The 26438-nt window shown below is 32.3% G+C and overlaps 1 protein-coding gene across 1 annotated transcript in view; it reads left to right on the forward strand.

The window, feature by feature from the left end:
* The window catches only part of LOC118200694 (WD repeat-containing protein 17-like), a 326195-nt gene that overhangs the window by 100873 nt on the left and 198884 nt on the right, over window positions 1-26438 (forward strand). The window contains exons 6-7 of the mRNA XM_085808418.1: window positions 3673-3786; window positions 22283-22426. Of these exons, the coding sequence (XP_085664544.1) occupies window positions 3673-3786; window positions 22283-22426 (258 nt within the window). The remainder of the gene's footprint in view (window positions 1-3672; window positions 3787-22282; window positions 22427-26438) is intronic.

A 26438-nucleotide genomic window follows, 5' to 3' on the forward strand; every position in this document is an offset into this window, starting at 1 on the left:
TACTTTTCATCTGGCAAGCGTTTCTCTTTAACTCCTTTTACTAAATTTAAAGAGGAGAGTATTACGCATATTAAAAATAAATCGAAATAATATCCGTAAGATTTGCCAAATCAGACAATATACTAACAACTAGATGAAAATTCTTATTGCACAGAAATCTTATAAGGTATTTTCTCCCGCGTTCTTAGCATGCCTTCGTGGTGTAGTGGTCAGCACGTTTGACGCTTATTCGAGAGGTCCGTGATTCGAGTCCCGGCGAGGGCATTGCTCATTTTTCATGACTTCTGTTTCAAAAAAATCTAATGTCTCTACAAACTTTGAATGAAAATCAGAAAATGTTTGCAAATTTTTCTTTATCTGAAATTATTTTAATTCCAAAATTAGACTTAATCCTAAGTGAAAAATTTAAATAAAATTGAATTTTAAAATCGAAGCGAAACATATTTAATAAAACTTTCCATTTTAGTCTAAACTTCAGCTACATAAATTGCTACTTGCAAAAGTATTAGAAAGTAGCAACATGAAACTTTAAAATGTAAAGCTCTTGAAAAGAAGTATCGTTCTTATCATATTAATTTTAGAGAGAATGAGGCTTTTAAAATTGCTTAAACTCCTAAACTTTGCTCTAACACTTTGCTCTTAAAATAAAACTGTACAAAGTACAAGAGGTTACTTGTTAGTAATGAATTAGAATTATAATCGTTTAAATATATCTTATCTGGAGACAACTGCTTTTGTAAATAAAGTGCAATGAGGCAAACACAACAACGAGTTCCTAAGTAAGAATAATCAAGATCTTTCTAGTTAGTATTCTGATTTCCCTTCTGTTAAATGAGAAAGCTCTGAGGCCAAGCTATTTTGTATAAAGTTTCCTTCTAAATTTTGAACGCTATCGCGAATAGGAATGCAAATCCAAGAAGGCCAAGGAAACTCAAAATAAATTTCTAGTCATTATTAAAAATACTAAGGCTGCTTTTTTAATGAGTATGAACCATTTAAATCCACTCAGTAAGTATTTAAACACAGTAAGCCATTTAATTTCAGAATGAATTTCCCATTAAGTAACATAAATTGAATTTCACGTTGAACTATAATTCTCGGCAAAAGCACTTAAACGCACAAGACGTTTCCGTATGATATGGCAACCAACTTTAATACGGTAGTATAGTTATAATATCTAATGAAACACCTGCTCTTAACTGCTTCCACAATTATTAATTTACAAAAAAAAGATGTCATAGAACTATTCGGCTAAAATGACAAATGACCCAATGACCATACATTTCAATGCAGTTTCCTGCTTCAGGATATATTCTGGAAAATGCCCCGGAACTTGTAAATACATATGACATGAATTTTTTTAGTGTCAATCCATTCGGTCATGAAGATGTTTTTGTAGAATCAGAAATATATTCAATAATCAAATAATCAGTATAGAGAATTTTAAGACACATAGAATAATCCATAATATTTCATATACAGAATTCTATAGAGACATAGAATAATCCATATTCCATATAGAGAATGTCCATATAGAGACATCGAATAATCCATATAGAAAAAAAATAAAATGCCAAAAGAAAGAATTTTGACAAAGAATAATATAAGGCAACAAACTATAGATAGACTAATATTAGATATTATATTATAGGAAAATAATTAAAATTATTGAAAGATACGACTTACAGATAGATATGAAATATTATAGAAAACTATGAAGTGCCCGAAAAGATAAAAAAGTAAGTTGACCGAAATGGAGGGTAGTTTTTTCCATAATCAAAACAGCAATGTGTCTTTTAAGTCTGCAACATTAATAACTGACCTCAGGCTAGTAGGAAGAGCTGCAGCATCACAGCGTATATTTCAATAATAAATACAATGAAACTTCTCATGGCGACCGCCTGTCAAAGCGAATAGTATTTCTGAAAATACAAATAAGTATTGAACATCAACTACAGTAACGTTTTCTAAAGTTACCTTTACAGTTACCGTGGAATCTATATGGGGTGATTTTTTGGGGGTTTATATTTATTAACTCATCATCTTATTACTTTACTGTCACTTATACTTCCGCCAACTCCCACCAGGATGAAAAATTAGCAATGTGTATAAGAACAGAGCTCTTGAGTTTAGAATAGAGCTTTTGAGAACGACCGCTGAGCGTTCATCTGTAATTTTTGTCCAGCTTCTAGATTGACTAGTACTGGCTTTAGCCTTTGCTAGGCGTCTTTTCTCGCTTGATTCAAGGACTTGAGCTAAAACTTATCGACGCAATTTGTCTTGTAAATTTTCATATTTTAGAAACACGCTTGTCTTCTACTAATCCCGAAGCAAAGGAGGTCTTCCTTTATGACTGAAATTGTGTAAATTTTTAGATCGAAGATCTAACAAAAAAGTTGAAGTCTTCTCCTGACTTTATATTATTTAACTGAAGCTTTAGGATGGCGCAATAATCTGCCTGGCTGTGTATACGAAGCCAGAATTTAACATCTTAGATAATATAAGGTTCCATTAAATTTGACTGTAACATGTAAGCAACTATAAGTAAAAAGCTAAGGCTGTCGATTCTTTGAAATAATAAGATTATACTTCAAACAAAATTCTCTGTCCTTCATATAGTCGAAATTATCTTGGCCCACAATGGCTTCGAAAACATGGTGACTTTATTTTCAGCAAACTTGAATGAAATATAGATAAATAATAAACAAATATATCAGTGTGAAATATCGTAAACTGAAATACTTAAAAATAAAGAAGTCACAAATGAAAATATTCGTACAGTTCGTTATGTTCAATTTTAATATCGTTAGAGGTTCGCTATAGCAGAAAAAGCAGCATTAAATGGAAAGGAAATTAAACGGCACCAATAGGTCCGTTATAAGCTGGGCTTGTTATAACAGGATTCGACTGTGCATTATTTAACAAAGAAGAAAATTAGAAAACATGTCCCCCTTCAATGTTGGGGAAGAACTAAGTCCGGTTCTGATAATGAATATCTCTGGCATAAATAAATGTCTGGTGTAAATGAAATGAAGGGAATGAATGAATTTGGCATGGATAAAAGTATGAATGAATATCTGGATTGTATTAAATTGAATAAAACAAATAAAACAAAGTTTTTAAAAAATCTTGATTATCTTTTTGAAATAACATTGATTAGAAACTGATATATGAGGTTTGACTTCGAGAGAAGAAAACGGTTGACTTCCCTTGGTGATATAATCAATAACTTTAAAAAATAATTCAGTTAAAGCTAACAATTTAGACCTCCAACTACGAATTTGGATGTCATTGTTAATGCCATTGTTAAATGTGCCTGATAACATTTCAAATGTCCAAAACTGTTTCTATTTCTTTAAATAGCTAGTTTACCATACCAATAAACTTGAAAATGTATACTAATGCTTAATGCTTTAGAATTGCACTATATATAGGGATAATAAAATTGCAGAATGCTATTGAGTAAACCACTTTTGTAATACGCATATGTTTCGGAAATTTTTCTGGCAAATACGATATTGACTACCATTCTGGTATCTATGTCCTGAGGTTGAATACTTAATAAATCATTGTTAGTAGAAGCATTTGCTTGCTGTTGTCACTATATATTACTAAAGTATTTTCTTTGTACTACATATTTCGCTAAATCTTTTATAAAACTGTATTTCCTAGGGACATCTAGAAACAATATTCGACTGCCAATTCAAGCCTGATAATTGTGATCTGCTAGCAACAGCCAGCTTTGACGGTACAGTTAAAGTCTGGAATGTTAATTCAATGGAAGCTGTAAGTAATTTTACATCTTATAATTAATAGTGACTTAAAACACTTAAAACTAGTGATGTGCTGTCAATGCTAAGATTTTAGGCATTAAAACTATTAAGTACGTTTTTACCTAATATTCAAAAGCATTAAAAAGAACATCACTTTACCTCTTTTGAAACTACTCTCCATTCGAGTTTTCGCTGGAATGGTAGGAGCTGGAATTGCGTCAGTCCTACGAGAGAAAGGGCTAACAGCCTTTCATCTTTTCTCACAGCTGCCTTATGACCATGCTATTAACTACTGGCAATAAATCGTAAAAAAAAATTTAATTTTCTCATGACTCATAAGTGAAATTAATTTAACCTTTTAGTACTATGTTTTAGTTCATCTTCATGAAAGCGCTCTTGTGTACATGAGAGTGTTCAAAGTAAATTATATAAAGACAGTAATTCCAAATTTAAATTATGGAGAGAAAAGGGTTACAAAAGGGTTCACACAAGAGATCATTACAGAACATACGCAAGCAACTTTTGAAGACGTTTATGACAACACGCTTGCTAATCAGGTGTCAGTATCACAACTCTGTATTATCGATAATTTGTGCACCATATTTTTGGGGATAATATTCAAAAGAAACAAGAAATAATTACAAACTGTAGATCTATTCCACATATTCTGTTTTGCCGAAACATGAGACATTATACCCGTCATTCCAAAGAGGAATATTATACGGATTCAAGATAATCAATAGTATGCAAACTAAGGAGTAATCTATTTTCCTGGCCTTTTGTTCATTTAGAGATAAAAAATATTTTTAATTAATTATGGCTCAGAATTTTTAAAAAGTTTTACTTATTATAGCTGATCATTTTACGTTTCATAAATTTATCTAGCGAATACTATATAAATTTATGGAAATCGATTTAAGAGGTGATGTATTGAACACAGGTTATCAAGTGAATACAATAATGCACAATGACTAATAACGACTATTGCATATATTTAATTTTAAAATGTACTAAAATAAGTTTTTGCCAGCTGACAGAGCTGCGCCGAGGGTGGTGTGAATGAGGCATTTATCTGGAGATTAAAAACGGAGGGGCTCATAAAATTAAAATACGATCAATTACGAATTAATGTAAAAGCAATTAAAAGAATATACAAAATACCTCATTCTGGTATTTGCCTCAGGCGTTAAAATTTACCCGCACAACTTTGTTAACGAGCGTTACGTATAAAACTGAATTTCTTTGCATTTTTTAAATTTTCATAAAATATATACATACTGATTAGTAGGCTCAATAAGGCTGGATATTTTGTAATAAAGCAATGCAAGTACATCTGTAAAGACATAAGTTATTTTTAAAAAGCGGGAGTCATGAAAAATGAGCAACGCCTTCTCCGGGACTCGAACCACGGGCCTCTCGAGTACGCGCCGAGAGTGCTGACCACCACGCTACGAAGGCATGCTAAGAAAGCGGGAGAAATACCTTATATACTCCTCCTTTTAAAGGGCTACTGGGATTTTAAGGGACCCAATCGCCAAATCCTGGTGGTGAAGAGTCATCATTTACCACCTTTTAGTTCGAGCGCCACTGTAGAGACATTATGTATTTTGGAAGCAGGAGATGTGAAAAATGAGCAACGCCCTCGCCGGGAATCGAACCACGGACCTCTAGAATACGCACCCAATGTGCTGACCATTACAATACGAAGGCATGCTAAGAAGGCGGGAGAAATATCAAAAACCATAAACGCGGTAACATACGTTTTATTTTTAAAATTGCTTATTTTATACTATAATTTTTATATCATGTTTTTTAACATATTGTACATATTAAAGTGTTTTTAACAATGATATTTCTATAATTTTTCCGGGGCGGGAGGAAGAGGCTTCGAAGACCTTTTCTAGTTATTTTCTTCTCCAACCATTAAAATATTAGAAGCCTTATGTGAAGCCACAAAATTACAACAATCCTAAAAGCAAGTCAACGTACAAAGATTTCGTTTGGATTACAGCAGAGGAAATAAGCACTTAGCGGCTGAAACTTTCAATGCATACTACAATTTTCTCCTAAATTTTGCATGTTCATTCTTATTTTGTACTTTATGATTATTCACAACGCCACCTAAAGGAAGGGGAAAACGTATTGATAAGGCAAGGTGTCATGTCGCCAAAAAGTATTTATATGGAAACAGTATGTAGGTAACACACGTGGAAAGGCATGTCTGAAATTCAACGGTTATTTTTCATTTGCATTTGTTTCTCTCATAACGAATCTTAATGGTTTGGTTATGTGATTACAGCAAAGCCTGGAGGTCTGTCTTCCTAAGGTAGAGATGCCTTCGTGGAGGGCTTTCTAAGGAAAACTAGCTACACATGGGGTAAACCACAAAAACGTCCATGCAGCCAGCCCTTTCGGAATAGTAATGGACCTTTGAAGCTTGCCGTTTGCCCTGTTATACTGACTGCTTATTTTTAAACCCTACCCCACTTTTTGAATTTTTGACGTCATGGAAAAATCGATTAGTTTCGCTTGCATAATCCTTGCGCATGAGCTAAGCAGTCGAAGGGTGAGACTTTAGCACTAGCGTAAGGGGTTAGAGAATGTAATCAGATAAACACAGTAACGTTCTCGCAAAAAGTATAACACACTGCATACACACTAGCTTACACATCAGCTAACAATATGATAAAATTGATAAATTAACATTTGGAAATTCAAACGAGTTGTGGTATCCTCGAGTGTAAATATTTACTTAGTGATTAAATATCGTATTTCAGTTCTGAAAAGATGTTAATTAATTTTTTACTTGCTAACATTATTAAGTATATAGTCTGAAAGTATGATATTTTATATAATTGCATAGTTTGAGCTATTCAAAAAATTATCTCTGCTGGAAATTTTCTGGTTGTTTCTGCTTTATTACGTTACTGAAAAATAATAGTTTTTTTTAAACTATTATTTCTCAATAGCGTAATAAAAAATTTTTACAAATCTTGTGCTTCACAGATTGATATGACTACTGAATTGAAAAATATTACAAAAATAGTTAGTTGATATTTAATTCGTAACAGATGCGGCTAATGGCATGGAGGAAAAAATTCTGCATGTAAATTCAACAGTTGACTTATTTCTGTCTCAGAAAGAAATCTAATTTCAGTGCTGATATAACAGGAAAATATAAGCATTTTGAAAGCTTCAAAATATGAGCTAAAGGTTTACTGCAACATTTTTATAGATAAGAAGAAATAATTTGCTTTTATCAAAAATCGGAGGAAAAATTTTCACTCATGAAGACTTTGAAAAATATTCCTTAATTAAAATAATCAAACATTGGTATAACAATAATGAAAATATTATCCTATCTGTTTATTCAGCTGAGAGATTTTCTGCACGTATATTAATTTATTCGATATTTTCTCAGTAATGAACGTTTGAAAGTTCATGGGATGTCACTGCAGTTCTGAATTAAATTTGGTAATTGTATTGTTTAAGAAAACAGTTTTGGGTATAGATAAGGTTACCATGTCTAAATTATCAGATACAAGGTAGTCTTTCAAGTAATGGCCGACTTTTCATAAAAATCTGCCTTTTTATTTCAGAATTTTTAAAACAGTTAATGTCATAATTGTGTTAAGAATGTGTGTGTGTGTGATTATGGCAAAGCCTCGAGGGCTATCTGCCTAAGAGGAGGGATGCCTTCGTGGAGGACTTTCTAAGGGAAACTGGCTCGTATACACGTTACACATGGGGAAAACCACGAAAACGCCCATGCAGCCAGCCCGTTCGCGGGATTCGAACCTCGGACCGAACTACCAGTGTTCAGCGACTTTACCGCTCGGCCGCTGGTGGGCCCTGTGTTAAGAATGAAGGTGTTTAGTTACTAATCTGGACCAAGTAACACTTGTCCCCATTCCTCAGTTCTGACACAAAATTAGTATTATTTTCTTTCAACAATTATTTGTAAAATTCTTTACACATCATATGTTTGAAACTATATTTTACCTTAATGATCCCTTTAACTAAAGATGCTATTGTGAGATTTATATCTTTGTTCACTGAGTGTTGATTAGAGAAAACATACTTTTGTTTGCTGCATTACTGCTCTGTACTGGGGAAATATGATAATTTTTTAGAACTTCAGTGAAGGTTTTGCTTTCAAAAATATACACCACTGTTCATTAAATCAAACTTTCGTCAACACCAGAAGTTGTGACATATTTTTGAATACTGAAAAACTGATCAAAACCTTTTCTGTCATCTATAATCACACCTGTGAAGATACTCCAAACCAGGAATAACTTCACCAAACTCTCTTTGACTATTTCATTGGAAACACTTAAAGGGTTCTTCATTTTTGCAGGTATTCAATACACGCTTCATAAAAATCTAGAATTTTTTTTAAATATATTACATTCTGTTTTTAAACTATTTTAAAAGACTGTTTTAATTTTACGGTCACTCCGCCCATATAGTACAGTAATTATGGGAGCCAACTACAATACCGAAAGGCCCGGGTTCGAATCCCAAAGAAGGCATGCTTGTAACTTTCCGTCCCTTCGCAGGAGGTAGCCTATTAGGTTCTTTCACAACAAAATGACCACCACTTCCAGCCTTAGGAGTGGCCAATATCGAAAAAAGACAAAATAGAGCCCGCCGTTCGAAAAAAAAAATTAAGGTCACAAATTTGTTCTCTAACTAGGCTTTCACAGAGTTCGATGGACTGTTTCCTTCTACAACAGAATTTTTTTCTCAGCTGTACTAGAAGTTTTGTAGTTTGCATGTTAGAATGAAACAGCAAGTTATTAGAATTTATTATCAAAGAACCAGATTTTATAGACCGAGAAAGAAACAGCCTTTAGAACAGAAAATAACTTAATTTTCCTTTCAACTGTTGGAAATAAAGTCAAACTGCTCAAAGCTGATCTTACTGTGCGATGAAAGTTTTTTTTATGCGGGCACTAGCCATTTTTAGACTTTCACCACTGCTAAGGACAGCAGTGGTGGTCATTTCATTAAGGAGGCAACTAACAGGTGGCCACCGTTACCTCCTATAAGGGGAAAGACAATTTACATCCATGCCTTCACCGGGATTCGAACCAGAGCCATTTGGTGTCGCAGTCGGCTCCCCTAATCACTACACTATCTGGGCAGCATGAGATGGAAGTTGTTGATTTCAATAAATTCACAGAAGTTTTTGAGTTCCGTATGCAGACATTTATGAAAATAATTGAAAATTTTAAGAGCTATACTCTTTACTTCTCCCTAAATATTTATCAGCACTGTTATAGGCCTTTAGAAGAGAAAATAACTTAATTTTCCTTTCAACTGTTGGAAATAAAGTCAAACTGCTCAAAGCTGATCTTACTATGCAATAAAAGTTGCCACCTATCTATAAACAATAATGCATGTTATGGGTAAACATCAATTAAATCTTTATTTACATTGTGTTTAAGGTCAAAAATTATGTTCATTCCAGTTTTCTGAGTTAGACCACCAAAACTGAAATCTGTGTTGGTACCACTGAAAATAATACTATTAGAAATTATATTTTCTATAGTCTCAAGATATGTTAGCCGAAATTATCTCAAAGTTTCGCCAGGGCATGTATTTCTCGTTCATAATACCTGGAATGCAATTATAGAAATATGTGTATAATTTATAGATAGCTACAAGAAATGTGTATGTAGCATACTTGTAATCTGACTTTCTGACTAATATTCTTCCCACAACATTTCCTTCTTAATAAGTAATGCAAGTTGACTACATGATTATATCCCATTTACCCGACTGACGCATGTGCAAACGCCACCTATCTATACATGTCCCCATATGTGAAAGAGCACAGGAGAGCAAGGGCTTAGTTTTATCACACATGTGCACATCAGTGCAACAAAATGTATGACCACTGAGTGGAGTCATAAGAGTTTATATGTTCAGTTACTCACATGATGCTAAATGGGAGGAAGGATGAAGCTACTCAAATATGCTTAGACTCCTGACGTATAGTAAAAGAATATGAACAACATTTTATGACTAATTAGAAAACAAGTATATTTAGTGACACATTTGATAGTTTTATCAAAAATGACTGGATAACAGAAAATGTCGAAAAAAGTTAATGTCTCATTTAAAATGATAGCTAGAATCAACTTAATTAAATTAGATATTTTACATTTATAATTTATGATACACAGCAAAAAATAAAAATAGACTTCATACGCAAGAGGAGTGTAACAACTTAAAATTATACAAACTCCAACCTTTCAATAATTTTAATTAAATTATTTATTTATATTTCGTCCCTAGATCATAGCACAGCAATTTTTACCCAAAAATTTCATTTCCCCCAAAAGCATGTTTGAATGTCATTCACTTTCTAAATTCAACCACTTCCACTCATTCTCACTTGTAAAGCTCAAATTAACTTCTGCAGCACAAAACATGTGTGAAAAGAAAGATAAATGAAGTACCAGTAACTAATGCTTTATGTAACAAATTCAAAATTCCTACATGTACACTTATGATTTTGTTCCTCTAGAGGGGAGACAATATTTCCAAAAAGCGCATGTATTTTGTCCTATTTACCTAGCACTTGTAGTAGAAACCCCACTATCTAGCACTGAACTAACCGAAATATTTTTTAAAAAAATTTAACGAATACAAAGCAAATGAGACTTGCACAATCATCATAAAGCACAAACAGAACTATGACTCAGCACCAAAGCTGTCGCCTTTCTCATTGACCTCATTTCTCAATGACCGAAATTTCTCATTTCTCAATGACCGAAATTTGGGACCTTTCCTAAACGGACAGCAAGCAGTGAGGCATTTTTAAAATTATAGGTTTCAACCATCAAGAAAGCTGTGCGTTAGTGGGTTCCCTGATATGTGACTTTATTTGAAATTGAATAAACAGCGGAAGGGGAACATGAAAAATTATTACAAAATGGTTTTTAAGTTTATTATATGCTATATCCGTAATTTGTGACTCTTGTTTATCTAGCTAAATAAAGAGAGACTGGTTCTTTCAAATTTCTACCAGAATGATTGGCTAAGTTTGGCGGGACCTAAAACGGTTTTCATGATCAACGGGATTTCATAATCGTATAAGATATTTTACTTTAATATGTTTAGATAGGCTTATGAAAATATGTTGGCTTTTATGGCAAACAAATGTTAGCAATTAATTAGTTCCTTTATTAAAAACACATTCCGTCAAACATTAATTGTTAAATACTTGCTTTATTCAGAAGCATTACCGTCAACATTACTGCTCAAAAACATTACAGTTCAAATTATTATCGTTCTGAAAAAAAACTGTTGTTGCCAATGGGAAAATACATTTTAAATAAAATTAATACGTTGCTTTCGAACTATAAACATTAATATTACAGATTTAATTTTTTTAAATATTAAGTCTTAATGTCGTAACTAAGTCAGGATGCCCGAATGTAAACGCAACGTATTAATTTTATTTAAAATGTATTTTCCCGATTAGCAACAACAGTTTTTTTCAAAACGATAATAATTTGAACTGTAATGTTTTTGAGCAGTAATGTTGACGGTAATGTTTCTGAATAAAGCAAGTATTTAACAATTAATGCTTGACGGAATGTGTTTTTAATAAAGGAACTAATTAATTGCTAACACATATTTTCATAAAGCATAAATCTAAACATATTAAAGTACAGTAATAGTACATAAAGTATGAAATACATACTTGGTGACTCTTCAGTTACTAGTAATTTGATGACCAGCCTAATTCGGATGCCATTTTTCCCAATTTCGATTCTAAACTGAATTCTGTTTCCATTAGAATTTTTCCGTATTCTTATCATTTCTACAGAATGAAAACACTTAACATTTGTCACAAAGATGAAAAATACATTCTAAAACATTTTAAAATGACTGTCAGCAGGAAAAGGTAACTCATAGTTTTGGGAGACGCAGTTTGCTTTCTGATTCTGTGTCTAATTATATTTCCAATAGAATTTTTCCGTTTTCTTTCTAAGTATTTTAGCTCAACGAAAGTGCTTTACTTTTGAAAGAAGGACTACAAACAGATGCTAAAACGTTTTACAATGTCTATTAAATGAAATTGCAATCAAAACTTTCACTGAGACAACAGCTTTGGTTTGGTTTATTTGAGCACGCAAAGGATATCTGTCCCAAAGGAACGGATGCCTTTCTTAAGGATTTTCTAAGGGAAACTGATTTGTATCCACGTTACACATATAAATCCACGGAAACATCCATGCAGTCATCTATTTGCCTGGAATTGAACCCAGGTTGAATAATTCAATGACTTAACTTCAGTACCCAGAATTCAGTGACTTAACTGCTCAGCCTCTGGGGGGGGCTCACTGAAATAGCGGAACAAATATATAAAGAAATTTGTTTTTCCAGAATAAATTTATAAATGTAGCACTTTAGAACAAAAATGCAGTGAAAGTATTGAATTGGTGGAATAAACATCCATAAAAAATGGCTAAACAAATATAGATTCTATACATATTGGTCGTTAATGGATGAAATCTATGTAGTGTCATTAGGTTATATTGATGCAAGAACTTGAAAAATGTACAATGCCTCTGCCGGTATTCGGAATTCGGACCTCCCGAATACGCGTTTAAAGTGCTTCCAATTAGACCACAAAAGCATGAGGAAAGGAGCGAAAAAATGCCTTATATACTCCCCCTTTTTAAGAGCGACTGGGGATGAGGGTACCTAATCACCAAATTCTGGTGTAGATGAATTATCGTCCACCACCTTCCTTTTAGTTCGGGCACAAATAGTTCAGTCTTTTAGAATTTTTCAATGTCAGGAACTGAAGAGATTAACAGTGCCCTTGCGGACATTCAAACTGCGGACCTCCTAAATACGCGTCGAGTGTGCTTCCAGTTACATCACGAAGGCATGCGAAAAGGAGGGAGAAAATACATTACATAATATGTACACATAAAATTATTTTGAAGGTGTTTGTATTTCTTTATAGATAAACTTTATTATTCATATTTTAAGCAATCAAACAATTGTGCGAGTTATTTTAATAATTATGAAATATGTGCACTGAACGAAGTATTAAAAGGATATTTAAGCTGTTTTGTCTTGATTTTAGCAGGGAAATTTTGAGAATGATTCGCAATTTTTACCCACAAATGCATTGTAAATCTGATTCCTTGATTCGAATTTATCTGAAGCATTTGCAAGTGCTTTTTAGTAAAAAATCATTGCGTTGGGAAACGTTTAATTTTTTTTTCAAGTGACATAAGATCTGGTTAAGTCTTGCCAACAATGCAGTTTGTTTTACTGTAGTCGGTGAATTTTCCGACGAATGCATCGTATTTACTACTGAGTCGAACCGTCAAGAACTGCTCGTCTCCTGTTTTTTCAAGCGTAACAACTGAATATGTATGCCGATAACTGGTATCCATTCATTTAATATTTCGCTTAAATTCTCACTCATAATAAATTTGAAAAATCTCATAAACAAGAACACACTGTTAGATACGACAGTAAATGTAAACCATTTTGTTCATTCATCAACTCATTTCTACCTAAATAATCTCTCAAAAATTTAAACACTACCAAACAAGTTTATTCTACCAAAATAATAATGTTTTACAGCTGTTGCCACTCAAAGCAAAACTAAAAAGGAAATTAATATTACACTGTTTGAATGTATATGAGCAATGCTATACTTTACATACTCCCACCTTTTGATAACAGGATTTTTATCAAAACAAATATTTAATTAATCTAAAATATAATCTAAAATTCCATTTTGAAGTTCACTTAAAAGACTGTTTTAAAGTTCAAAGTCCTTGAATATAGAAGGCACTTTTATAGCTCGACCACTTCATAATCTAATCTATAGCACTCATCCAAATAGTCATCAAACGTTTTGCCATCTGTATCACAAATGGTTTAGGTTTAGAAATTACTTTATGAAATAAGGATTTCTTTCTAACCTTTATCCTTCCTGTGTAAGTTGACTCAAATCATTTCTTTCTTAACCTGTGATTTAGAGTAAATTTTGGAATTTGTAATCTCAACACCGGATGTTTCAGAAGCACTTTCTTCAAGCTGTTCTTCACCATACTCATCACTTTTACTTGGTCCAATCCAATGGAAGCTTCATTATCGAGTTCCTCATATGGAAATTTTGGACATTCTTCTTCTTGAATAGCATAATAATTATCATTAAAAAGCAGTTTCGTTTTCTGGTCATGTTTTTGAGGATCAAAATCACTTTCAATATTATCTTTATTAAGGTTCAAATCATCTTGACCAGGCACTTCTTTCAACTTTAAAACTTTTTCTTCAAGTTCTTTTCTCTTTAAATCTTTTAAACGTTTTATATCTTCTCTTTTTTGCTCTTTCTTTCTTTTAATTCTCTCAATGTATTCTTCATGATTCTTCTTTCTTTTATTATCAACACGTCTGAGAGAATCTTCAATCATCCTTCGATATCGTTTAATGAATTCTGAATCCGGCTCTTCAAATCGGAAAATATACTTACGTTCAAACAATTCTTTCCTTTTCATATCTTTTTCATCATCACTTGACACTGCAGTATCTGTTTCTTCATAAGTCGGAATCTCACCATTTTTATATTTTCCTTTACACTTCTTATCTAAAATAAAATCTTTCAAAATTTTCTTATTCTCATCCAGGTTTGGATCATTCCTAAACTTCTTCAAAAAGGACATATCTTTCTTAACTTCCTTTGGTATTTCTTTTTCTTGACCATTCAAACATTTTAAATAGTCAGCATCTTCATCTTCTCTTAAATTTGCTATAAAATGATCTTTTTCGACCTTATCAATTTCGCTTCTAGATTTCAATTCAAATGGATCTGTAATGCCAATAGTTTCTAACTCCCAGAGGTTTCAGATATCTTGATTGCGAATTAAGAGTGAGGTAACTACAACAGCAATAGAATTTTTACCTCCAACTGTTGGCGATTTACTCATCAAAACCCATCCGAGCAGTGTTTCCATGACAAAAATGCCTGTACTTAATTTCTATGTTTTTCCGGTATAAATATATCTTGCAAAGTCTGAGCCTATCAAAAGATCAGTCTGTGGATTGACACAATCAACATCTGTGATATGAATTCCCTTTCCAGCTAATTCTGATATCCAAGGGCCTTTCTATAGACTAGGTAGAGATCCACAAATTATAGGCTGATTTAACACAGGAATCTTGCAGCTATAACCAGTATGAAGATTCTCAACATTTATTTTATAACATTTAGGATTCATATCAAATGTCCTTCCTCCAAACACATTTATTAATTAATTTTTTATGTTATGTGTTAATTTTTTATGAGCTTCTGATCTTCTCATTCCTAAAGATTCTACTATTGATTTTAAAACATAGGAATATTCAGATCCAGTATCGATCAAAGCTCGAAGATGAAGTTTCTTTCCTTCATGTTGAATGGCAACCAGTAAAGTTTGAAGCAAAACTCTTCCTGAAGTGTCTGTTGAAGAAAGAGTGCTAATGTCACAATTTTTTGATTGCACGTGACAGGAACTTTTGATTTCTGCTTAAATTCTGGACAACAAACAATGTAATGCTTCCTACCACAAAACATGCATAGAACTTTACTTTTACAATTTTTATCTCGATGGTTTGTTTTCAAACACGTAAAGCAATATTTTTTCTCTTTCATAATTTTCAATTTTTCATCATGACTTAAATTTTGTGCTTTGTAGCAATCTTTGCTTTGATGAGATTTTTCACAGAAAATACAATTTCCAACGTTATTGTTATTTATTTCTTTTGCTCCCGAAAAAAAGTTGCTTGCAGTAGGTATAGTAATAAGTTCTTTATCCTTATGCGATTTTCTATAGGGATCACTTTGCTTCATACCTGACTTTGCTAGAGTTATTCTTTCTTCCCCTTCGACCTCAACTCTTAGAAAATTTGAAAATTTTCTAAGGGCTCAGTCTTGCACTATATGATTTCTCTTCATTTACTGAGTTTCTCGACCAAACTCTCAACACGTCTTCTGGAATACAGGACTCGAGGTCATCCCAATGGATTCTAATGATCTAAGGTTGGATTCAAGTTTATGATATAATTGAGTGATACTAAGCCTTGATTTGGTAGCATTTTTAACAACTAAAGTTAATAGTTCACGAACATAGTATTTCACTATCAATTTCTCACAGCCAAATTTTGCTTTGAGGCTTTCAATCGCTTTTGTACAATTTTCTCCCGTATGTGAATAGCTATCGACGATCTCTTTCGCTCTTGTACCAGGCAACATACACTGTATTAAATATTGGAATTTGTCTTAGAATTCAATTTCTTTATGATCGTGAATTCGCTTAAACTGACTCCAGAAACCCAACCATTCTTTAACTTCACCGCTAAATTTCATTAGTTCAAGTTTGAGAAGTTTTATTTTTGATTTCTCATTACTTAATATATTCCTATTTGCTGTGATTTACTTTACTATAAAAGAATTGACGCAAACTATAGCTTTATCAAATTTGACTTTATATTCTTCTATAGATTCAAATTCAAATACATAATTAAATTAAAAAATTATTAATTTAGCCAGAAAATGCGTGAGAAATTTAATTTCAGCATACAACAAGAACCAACAGAAATCGCATCTATACCTACCACCACGATCTGTCTACTTTGTCTGTCTGTGTTAAACGGTGTAACACCTGGATACCTGGGTAACAAGGCCCTACCCCAAATCGAATGATGAAAGTCTGTTTGTTGGCTACTCCAAAGAATATGTATTGTGACTATAGACGTTCTTTGGCTACGCGGCCACGTTAGGAAAAAACCGGGTTCTGAAATGCCAAACACGTCTCTGGGCATCTACTCGGTCGTCTAGCATTTCCATTGCGGATCTGTTAACCGTCCGTCGTCTGACAGGTAGACACTGTGGAGATTTAATTTTGATGACATTGTTTTGTTTACGGAGTACTGCTGTAATAAAATCAGAATTACCTCCACATCATTGAAATAAAAATTAATTAAATAAGAGGGAAACATTGGCTAAAGAGCAAGGAGAACACCGTTTCGAGTTAAAGAAAGGTATTAAATAAGAAGGATAATTAGAATCGATGTCGCGTCTAACGGCTTAACTTTCGGATTTTAACGCCTAATACTGCGAGAAGCGAAAGCGCTGTGAAGTTGTCAGGTAAATATCTGAAACAATGTTGAATGCTGTGTCTACTGCAGTTTGTAGTGAAAACTCATATAACATTAACATGAACAGTGATCAAAATGAATCTGATCCTAAAATGCTTAAGTGCGATTTGTGCAACTTAACATTCAAGCGAAAGTATAATTTAGCATTACATAAGATGAAACACGAAGGATCTGAGAATCTTGAGTGTAATATGTGCGGTAATGTTTTCCCTAAAAATCGATTTTTAAGGCATATCATGATACATACTGGTGAAAGACCATATGTATGTAATATTTGTGGTCGTGGCTTTAGATTAAATTGTGACCTTAAACAGCACTCTTTTACTCATACTGGTGAGAAACCCTATCCATGTGATTTTTGTGGACGAAAATTTCTGGATAAAAGTGCTCGTCGAAAGCATTATCAGATTCATACCGGTGAGAAACCATACAGCTGTGAAATCTGTCAGCGAGCCTTTACACAAATTTCACATTTGCGAGAACATCAAGTGACTCACACAAAAGAAAAGGCACATACATGTGTGATGTGTGGTAAAAAGTTTACCACCAAAAGTAGCTTACAAAGACATGTTTTAACACATGCTAATACTTGCGATGTATGTGGCCAAACTTTTACAACAGAAAAGAGGCGGGATCGGCATAGGGAAATGCATAATATAAACCGGCCATTTCCATGCCCAATGTGTGATAAGAGATATGTAACAAAGGCTGATTTAAATTCTCATCGTAAAATTCACACCAATACAAAGACTTGTGTTTGTACAATATGCAAAGCAACTTTTAAAAGTATTAGGTATCTGCGAGTTCATCACAACCACCGTCACAGCAGCATGGGAATTCCATTTCTTTGCACAGTGTGCAATAAAGGATTTTATCAAGAATGCGATTTAGAAAAACATTCCTTGGTTCATAAAAATGAAGACAGACTAAAATGTCTCGACTGTAGTAGAACATATAGCAGTATTCGTTCTCTTCTAAGCCATATTTGCACTGCTAATGGTAAAGTGTTTTTTATTAAACTATATTGTAGAAAGTATCAGCATAAACATTAAAATATTCTTTGAGAAACATATGTGTGAAGGTTTTTCTGAATTTTGTTAAAATGTTATATTAATAGTTTATTTACATGATATTTATTGATATATTTCTTTTAATTATTATGTGATAGAACAGTGATATTCATACTATGGGTCACAATCCCATTTACGATCATGAAAATTTATAGTGAGGTTGCAAGGTGGTTAAAATTTTATAAAAAAGGGTAATTTTTAGGGTATATAACTAAGTGTCAATGCTTTGATTGGGGTTGCAAAATTATTTCGGCATGCCATTTGCATTTTTATGGGTTTATATTGCCATAAGGTTTGAATACCACTGTGATAAAAGCATGTATAGAAGTTATCTAGCCCTTGACATTCTGCAAATTACAGTGACTGAATGCATCCTTCTGTCAAGAGCTTTCTGATAGTCTCTTGTTTCTGTACCAGATGAAAATTTAATAAGCATGAGAAATATCAATTATTTAACTAATTCTTAATTCTAAAGATAACTGCTTGCTAGTTGTATACACACACTCTAATGCTTGCTTTTAACTGGAATGTAAGAAAACATTACAAAGACCTGGGAAATTAAAACAGAAAGCATTTTAATAATTATGTGCTTTTAAAAGGGAGCTAATGCATTTTTTATTGTTTAATTTATTAGTATATATTTATATAATTTAAAGGACTGTTTCTAATTTAAATTCTTCTTTTTTTTTTTTTTTTTTTTTTAATTTTAACTATGTACTATCTAGATAAAAAAATCCGTTTAATCTTTGGATTATGGTAACTTCGCGATTTTTTGGCGAAAATATTGTAACCAACCCTGCTACAGCAACCTGCTAGTTTTGTTTTGGATGCCATTTTGTTTTCCCGAAGTAAAGGCGCTTTTTTTTTTTTTTCCCTCAACATTTTTTCCCAACAATCTGCTACGCCGAATTACACTTATACTAGAACTTTTATGGAACAAAAATGCTTAATCATGACGAAGATTAGGTGCGAAATTGGGAGAAAGTGTAGAATTGCAAACTGCTTGCCGCGTTTTTAAGAACTGCACATACACAGTATCATCCATGTACACATCGACCTATTTTCACTTAAAAAAAACCTCTCAGAATTGCACAAAAATGGCATTGCGCACACTTTTGACTTTATCCATGTACACTACTAAGTGTACTCTAAGTCCTAGCTAGCAACTTTTATCGCCTTACCAAAATGTCACCAAACTACCTGTTACCATATTCCAAAGATTAGCCAAAAATCCCTTTAAACAAAAAGTGCCATTTAATGAATTTGTAGCTGCATCTTGTCAATCTCTTTTGTAATTATAATATGTTAGCATCAGTATACAATTTAATATATCAGTTAGACATATGCTATTTGTTTGTGAACTGATTCAAAGAACGAGTTTACTTTTCTAACAAGGAAGCACCGATTTGTTAAAAAAAAAGTGGTCATTCTTTTATGTTCACCCACTGAGAGATCTTGTTGCAAACATGTGAGGAAAGCTCAATTCCCATTTTAGAAAAAAGAATATTTATCATCCCATGTTAAAAATGAGCTTAATTTTTATAATTTCCCAACTTTTTTTGCATTCTTTATTCTAAAATTTTATTGTCAATTTTATGTAGAAAGGAGGTTTTAGAGAATTTCAAAAATATGATTGAAAGAAATCAGTTCTAGAAATTAACAGTTTGGGTTTGATATTTACGATCTCTCTGCTCATTCAATTCTTTCTATTCTTTGCTCCATTCTCACACACTGATCTTGACTCACTCCTCATTCTTGATCTTAATTCACCAGATTAATTGTCAGTGAGTGATGAGAGATAAAAAAGAAACAATTTTGTTCAATGAATGAATGTTTCTGATCTGAGCCCATAAAAGAGCAGCTGTGCCCACCTCTAATATTTCAGGCTTTTAAAAAGGAGTGATATATATAATTAGGTCTAAGACAAGTGAAACTTTCAGACTATCTAGATAGCCTGATATTAAGAAACATTGCAATTTATTTTTTTTTCTTCTTCATAAGCTCCACAGCCTATTACAGGCCAAGGCTGTCTCTCCAAACTTCCTTCACCTGACCCCATTCGATGCAGTAGCCTTCCATCGGTGAACTCCAGTTAACCTTAAATGCAGGGCCATGCCTAGCGGGGATGCAGTGCGTAAAAGTATGCGGGCGACAAAATCAAGGACGGACAGACTGACTCTCATGATACCACACCTAAAATATTTTAAATTCATTTTAAATACTTGTCATATGTAGGTACTTTTTATACAATCTGTCATAAGTAAGTACTTAGTGAGTATGAAATAAAAATTTTATTAATTATTGAATTTTTTTTCTTTTTTTTTAAATTTGGGTGTGGCAATTTGATCAAAGTACGCAGGCTCCAATGGCCTATGAATGGATCTGAAAGTTTCCTCAACATCACCTAACCGCAATTTCTTTTTATTTTTATAATAAATCTGAAGGATAAGGGAGATATCTAGGTATTGTTTGTTCGCAAAAATGAAACGGTATTCCAAGTTAGTTGGTTTCAATGAAAACATCAAGAATGTCTATGAATGTCTCAGTAGATATGCATTGTTAAAAGGAATGTATGTGCAGGGCAAAATAATAATAAAGTTGTTATTTTCAAAAAAAATTTTTTTTTAATTTGGCCATAGAATTTTGTAGTTGCATTTTGTATATTTGTATGTGTAGTTAGTTGACAGTTGGATTCTTTTTGTCCCTGCTGATTTCAAGTCCTGGCATTTATTTATATGGACTGGGTTTATAAATAGCTATATCTAAATTCATTTGAAATACTGTCAGACATTTGTGCCAGTTTTGCGGTATGCTAGAGATCTTTTCAAATTTGAAGATAAACCCCACTCTAAGTATTGATCACCTTAAGTGCTACAGTCAGTTATGTATGCTAAGATTTTGAGTGCATATTTCTAACAGATAATTTTTATGGCAGAAAAACATTAGAATAGGTTAAGTTATTTGAATATGACAAAGCACACAAGGGCTACTTACCTAAGGGAAAGAATGACTTTATGGAGAACTTTTTAAGAGGAATTGGATATTTATGTTGCATATAAAGAAAGCTACAAAACTCAACCATGCAATCAACCAATTTGTCTAAATTTGAACCTCTGTCGAACTATTAGTTTTGGGCTGCCATAGCCACTCGGCCATTAGTGGGAGCAAAGCGTTAGTAAAAAAGCATAATTCATAAATTTTATATTTGAAGAAATGCTTCAAATTTGGAATTTTTCATGTTAAGAAACTCATTTTTACATGGCCCCTTAAAATCAATATTTCTGCCATTCACTTTATTGTGTGAAAAAGTGGTATAAGTCACATAATTTTGACAACTCTTTTCAGGGCCATTTCTGCATATTGCAGAACCTGTTCTTTCAGAAAGATTTTTAAGTTCAATAAGGGTTGTCTTATTGAATGCAGTTATAAAAATTTAAATTTCGTGCATTTTTACTAGTTACATTACTGAAACATAAATGGAAAGTGTATTTTGTACTCTTCATTTGTTAAATTGGAACCATAGGTCTAAGGCCAGTTATTTAAGAAATATTTAGCCCAGCAATACTTCTGAAACATTCAAATGTCAGGAAAACATAGTACTTGAAAAAAGTTAAAAAGCCTCCAAAGTCTCAAGTATAGAAGTGCTAAATTTAGAAAGTTGTTAGTATGACACAAGAAATCACCAAAATGTGTTGCAAGCCATTGCTAGACTGCTTGCTGTTCTAACTACGATTACTTCATGTTAAAATGCTTAATGCTTCTAGTTTGACCTGGGTTTAAATTCCAGGGAACATGCTAGCTACACTGGAGCTTCTGAGGTTTAATTTCATGGCTTATTTTTGAGCTGTAAGTATGAGCCAATTTCCCTTGTAATGTTCTGCATGAATACATCCCTTCCTTTAGGCAGATAGCCCATGTAGGTTTTGCTATAATCTAAATAATCCAAACCAGCCTTGTTCGGTGTCTGAAAGAGTATTGCTTGGCAGCATTGTTTTACGCCAAGCAGAGTTTGGCTTTAGTGTAACCCTAAAGTTATTTCGTTTTTGCTTTATTAGTATGAATGATTTCTGACTTGATGTAAGAGCATATGGTTGCTCGCTCTTAGCTAAGTTACATACATCATGGTTGAGTTTATTCTCCTCCAGGCCTCATTCTTTAATGCAAAGACATTAAAAAATATTGACCCTTTCTAGTGAGTAAATCAGCAGACATTTTTAAATATTCATGTTTCTGTACTTTTTTTATGTTTCGTAGGTTGACTCTTCACATGGTGATGCCAGCATAATCTATTCTTTATCGTGGGCACCAGGAGATATGGACTGTCTGGCTGCTGCTACGTCAAAAAGCGGTATATTTATATGGAATCTTAAAAAAGGGAGAATACGAAAACTTGAGGATGTGAGTGACATTTTTTACCTTTTGTATGCGATGCATTTTTCTGCATTTATATCTTGTACACATTTAGAATTTAAATGTTCAAAAATAAAATTTTATAAAACATTATGCTATTAAATGCATTATTTTCTGTCTTGAAATTCTTGTTTATTCCATTCCTAGCTTAAGCATTTTAGATCTGTTATTATTTTATAATCTTCAAATCCTGTTATTGGCTGTTATTCATTTTTTTGTAGCATTTAAAAGGATCGGGAAGAAATCATTGACTTATTTCATTCTGAGTAATACAAATTGTATATTATATGAAACTAAAAGTATTAAATCTACTCCTGACATATATTCAATTTCGTAGCTGAAAAATGATAGTTGATAGGAAAAAAATTAACTCTTATAAACATAACTATACTGATAAATAATTTATTATTACAAAGTGGAAGAAACTGATCTGCTTTGAGAATATAACCTATATTGAGGAATTTGGGAAACTGGCTCATATTTATTAACGAATGAGGAAAGCTGCAGAAATGCTCATAAAACCGTTGCATTCTGTTGTCCATAGTTTTTCTCTATAAATATTTTATATGATGCAAAATTTAACATGGTTTTAACTTTTTGTGCATATGAAATTTAGCTGGCCTTTTAAAGTTTCATACAGGTATTAAGATAAAAGTTTTATCTATTTAAATGACTGCAACAAAGTACACAAGGGAAAAGATGCGTACATGGAAGACTTTCTAAAGGAAGCTTAGCTCATATTTACATCACGTACTATGATAGAAGATAAAAGTTTGGTCCTATATTAAGCTAGTGACATCTGTTAAAAGTTTGATCCTATATTAAGGCATAAATTAAGCGCATAAAGTGGATGAAAAGCACAATGATTACAATTCATCACCTTATCGACCAGTATTCTTTTTCAAAAAACATATTCCTTTATTTTGAAGTACTTAAATTTCTACTAAATATTTTTAAGTACTTAAATCATAAATTTCATAAGTATGTAAATGAATGCCTATGTGTCTTAAGTAATTAGCTTATTTTTTATTGTTAGTTGTATTGGTACCAATAATAATTGTTAGTTTAAAGAGAGCCCTAAATTAACAGGAATTTTATGTAAAATTTTATTTTGAATTTTTTTTTACAAAATTTGCACATATTTAAAGTTTTTCTATCATAATAATTATTGTTTATTATTTTTAAGAAATCAATAAATGACTTGTTAAGTTACAGACTAACAGGTACAGTACAAAGTCCGTAATCCGGACTTGTCAGGACTTCAGCGATTCCAGATTAGGGGTTTTTACGGATTATAGATCATCAATTTGAATCTGGTAAGATATCATGCAGAAATTATACAATTAAAAATATGAAACCATAATTTATGAAATAAAGAGCAATTATGATCTAAGGGGTAACAAAATTTACAAAAGAAAACAAGCTTAATATTTGTTTGTTTACTTTAGTAAACATCTCTTTCAGTGTAAGTTGTTTAATTTGCTTCGTTTTTTTGTGCTGATACTTTCTCTTTAATTCTATAAACAGACATCATTTCTTGTTCAGTTACAAAGTTCCACCGTTCAAGTCCTGTAATTGCTGTGTCGAGAATACCGACTAACTTGTCAATCGAAATTTTTTCGTTTTCAATAACGTTCTCTGTTATTTTCTTCACTATCGGAAGCATGCATGTGTAAACGCTTTATGCGCATGCGTAAACGCATTACACGCATGCGTAAGTTTGTGGCTTTGAGGTCCGGATTATAGATCATTCCGGATAATGGACGCCCTGATTACTTTGTACTGTAGATATAATTAGTGAACATACAGAAATAAATCATGCTAATAGTACACCATGCTTTACTTAGCTGACAAATATGAGTAATTCAAAAATTTGAAAAGAAAATGAATAAACACTGTTCTTACTGTATAAAAAATGCTTATCTCACATTAAAATGTACATTTATATTAGAAGTTTCATAAGCAAAATTGTTTGACTGTGTAACTTTTATAAAACATATATATATATATATATATATTCTGAAATTTTCCCCCTCCCTCTCCGTTTAATATCGCTAAATCCCTAATTCTTTCCATTGGCTCTAATTTTTTGGTAATTAAGGTAATATTGTGGCTGACTAATATGACTGATAAAACTGATGATGTAAACCTTCATCAATAAATAAAAAATCCTGATTTGTTAAAATTTGCATCCTGTTATTTTCATTTCTGCTAAATCATTTATTAATTCCTTACAAATCCTTCATTTTCTCAGCTATCTGAACTTCCGTGCATAGCAGTCACAAACTTGAGTGAAATTAAATGTATAGCACATTAAAATTAAACTCTTTAATGCATTTCTTCTTCAAGCCATTTAATTTATAAACCATTAACTTCATAGCAACCATTTACTGAGTAAGACTGGATTATTTGGCATGTGAGGGCTGTCTACATAAGGGATAGAATGTTTTCATGGAGGACTTTCTATGGGAAATTGGCTAGTATCCATGTTATGCATCAAGAAAACACTAATTTCATTCCCAAATAGCCAGTCCGATCTAAGAAAGATTCATGTTTTGCTTTTGACCTCTGAATAGCGTGATCCAGCAAGATCGCATTTTATGCAAACCTGTTTCTGGAAAAACTGTAACAGTGAAAATTTTCTGTTAATTTTTTATTCATCAATTGCTTTATGTGTTAATTTCATTATGTAAAAACGAAGGTTGTGGCATCTGCTTCCCAAAATCCAGATACTCAAATTCATATTTTTGCTAAAAGAGCTTCTAAAAAAAGAACAAAGGAAATATGAAAACCACTGGGATGTCAAGTTGTAACAATAAATAGTGTCATCCAAAACAATATGGGAGAAATCAATTAATGCACTAATTCGCGATTTCAAGATTTGATATATTTTCTTGTAAGAAAAATATATTCAAATCATTTTTCTATTTAAATTTAACCAGTGAAATACGTAACCATATGTGTTTATGAAGCAAAAAATTTTATCATAACAAAAAATTAATGTAATAAATGAATATAACACAGTTCATTTTATAATATTTTGAGTTCCAGCCTTTTTATTTTAAGAGTAATTAATTTCTTTGTCATAATAATTTATAAAGCCCTATTTTTATAATGTTTAAAGAATTATTGTTAATTGTCATGCTCATACTTGGTAAGGGGAAGCTACCGAAACAGCCCTGCCGGAAGAAGGGTTAAGCTAACGACCTCTATCTGAACGTAGAGATGGGAAATCTGGCAACAGAGAGAAAAAAGCGTGGTTGATGGGTCGGCATGCTCGTGTGAAAGAACTTTGGCTTATTTTCTGTTTTTCTTTGGTTTTTTACAATTAAAATGTATTAGTCGTGCGTTTGATGTCATTTTCAAAAAAATATTTTGTGAAGAGATAATTTGTATTTCAAGAATGAAAATATAGCTTATTTTGTTATTGTTAAACATACATGAGTGTGCCATTTTATTTTTCGTGAGCAGAGTTGACAAATAATATTCATAAATGGATGGAAATGAACTGACAAAGTTGATTTGGGCAAGACTTAGGAATGATTGAAAGGAATAACTGTCATGATATTTTCTCCTGTGAATCAAAATAAAAAACATCGAACCTCTATGAGATGTGAAACAAAAATATTTTTAAAATCACAAAGTAACTTAATATCAAATAAAAATGTAATTACACCAAAAGTTGATTGTCTGTCAAAATTCAGAATATATAGCAAAATTTAGATTCAGAGAAACAAAGAGGGATTAGGTATTTCTATGATGAATAGTGGCATCTGAATTATTTTCCTATTTACAAATTGTTAGATTCAATTATTTTCTCACATTATTAGCAAAAAAAAAAATTTCTTATTACATTTCTCAAAGTGTTTAACTCTTAACGGAAACACATTTCCTAAGTTTCACAATTTTCAGGCTTGCATAAATCAGTCCGGAGCCCTACACACACCATTCTTTTGGAGCCCCAGTACCTATTTTCCTTTTGTTTATGAGGTAAAAGTAA

The sequence above is a fragment of the Stegodyphus dumicola genome, chromosome X1, assembly GCF_044657685.1.
Source record: "Stegodyphus dumicola isolate Sdum_Otavi_A_Nest chromosome X1, ASM4465768v1".
NCBI classification, from domain to species: domain Eukaryota; kingdom Metazoa; phylum Arthropoda; class Arachnida; order Araneae; family Eresidae; genus Stegodyphus; species Stegodyphus dumicola.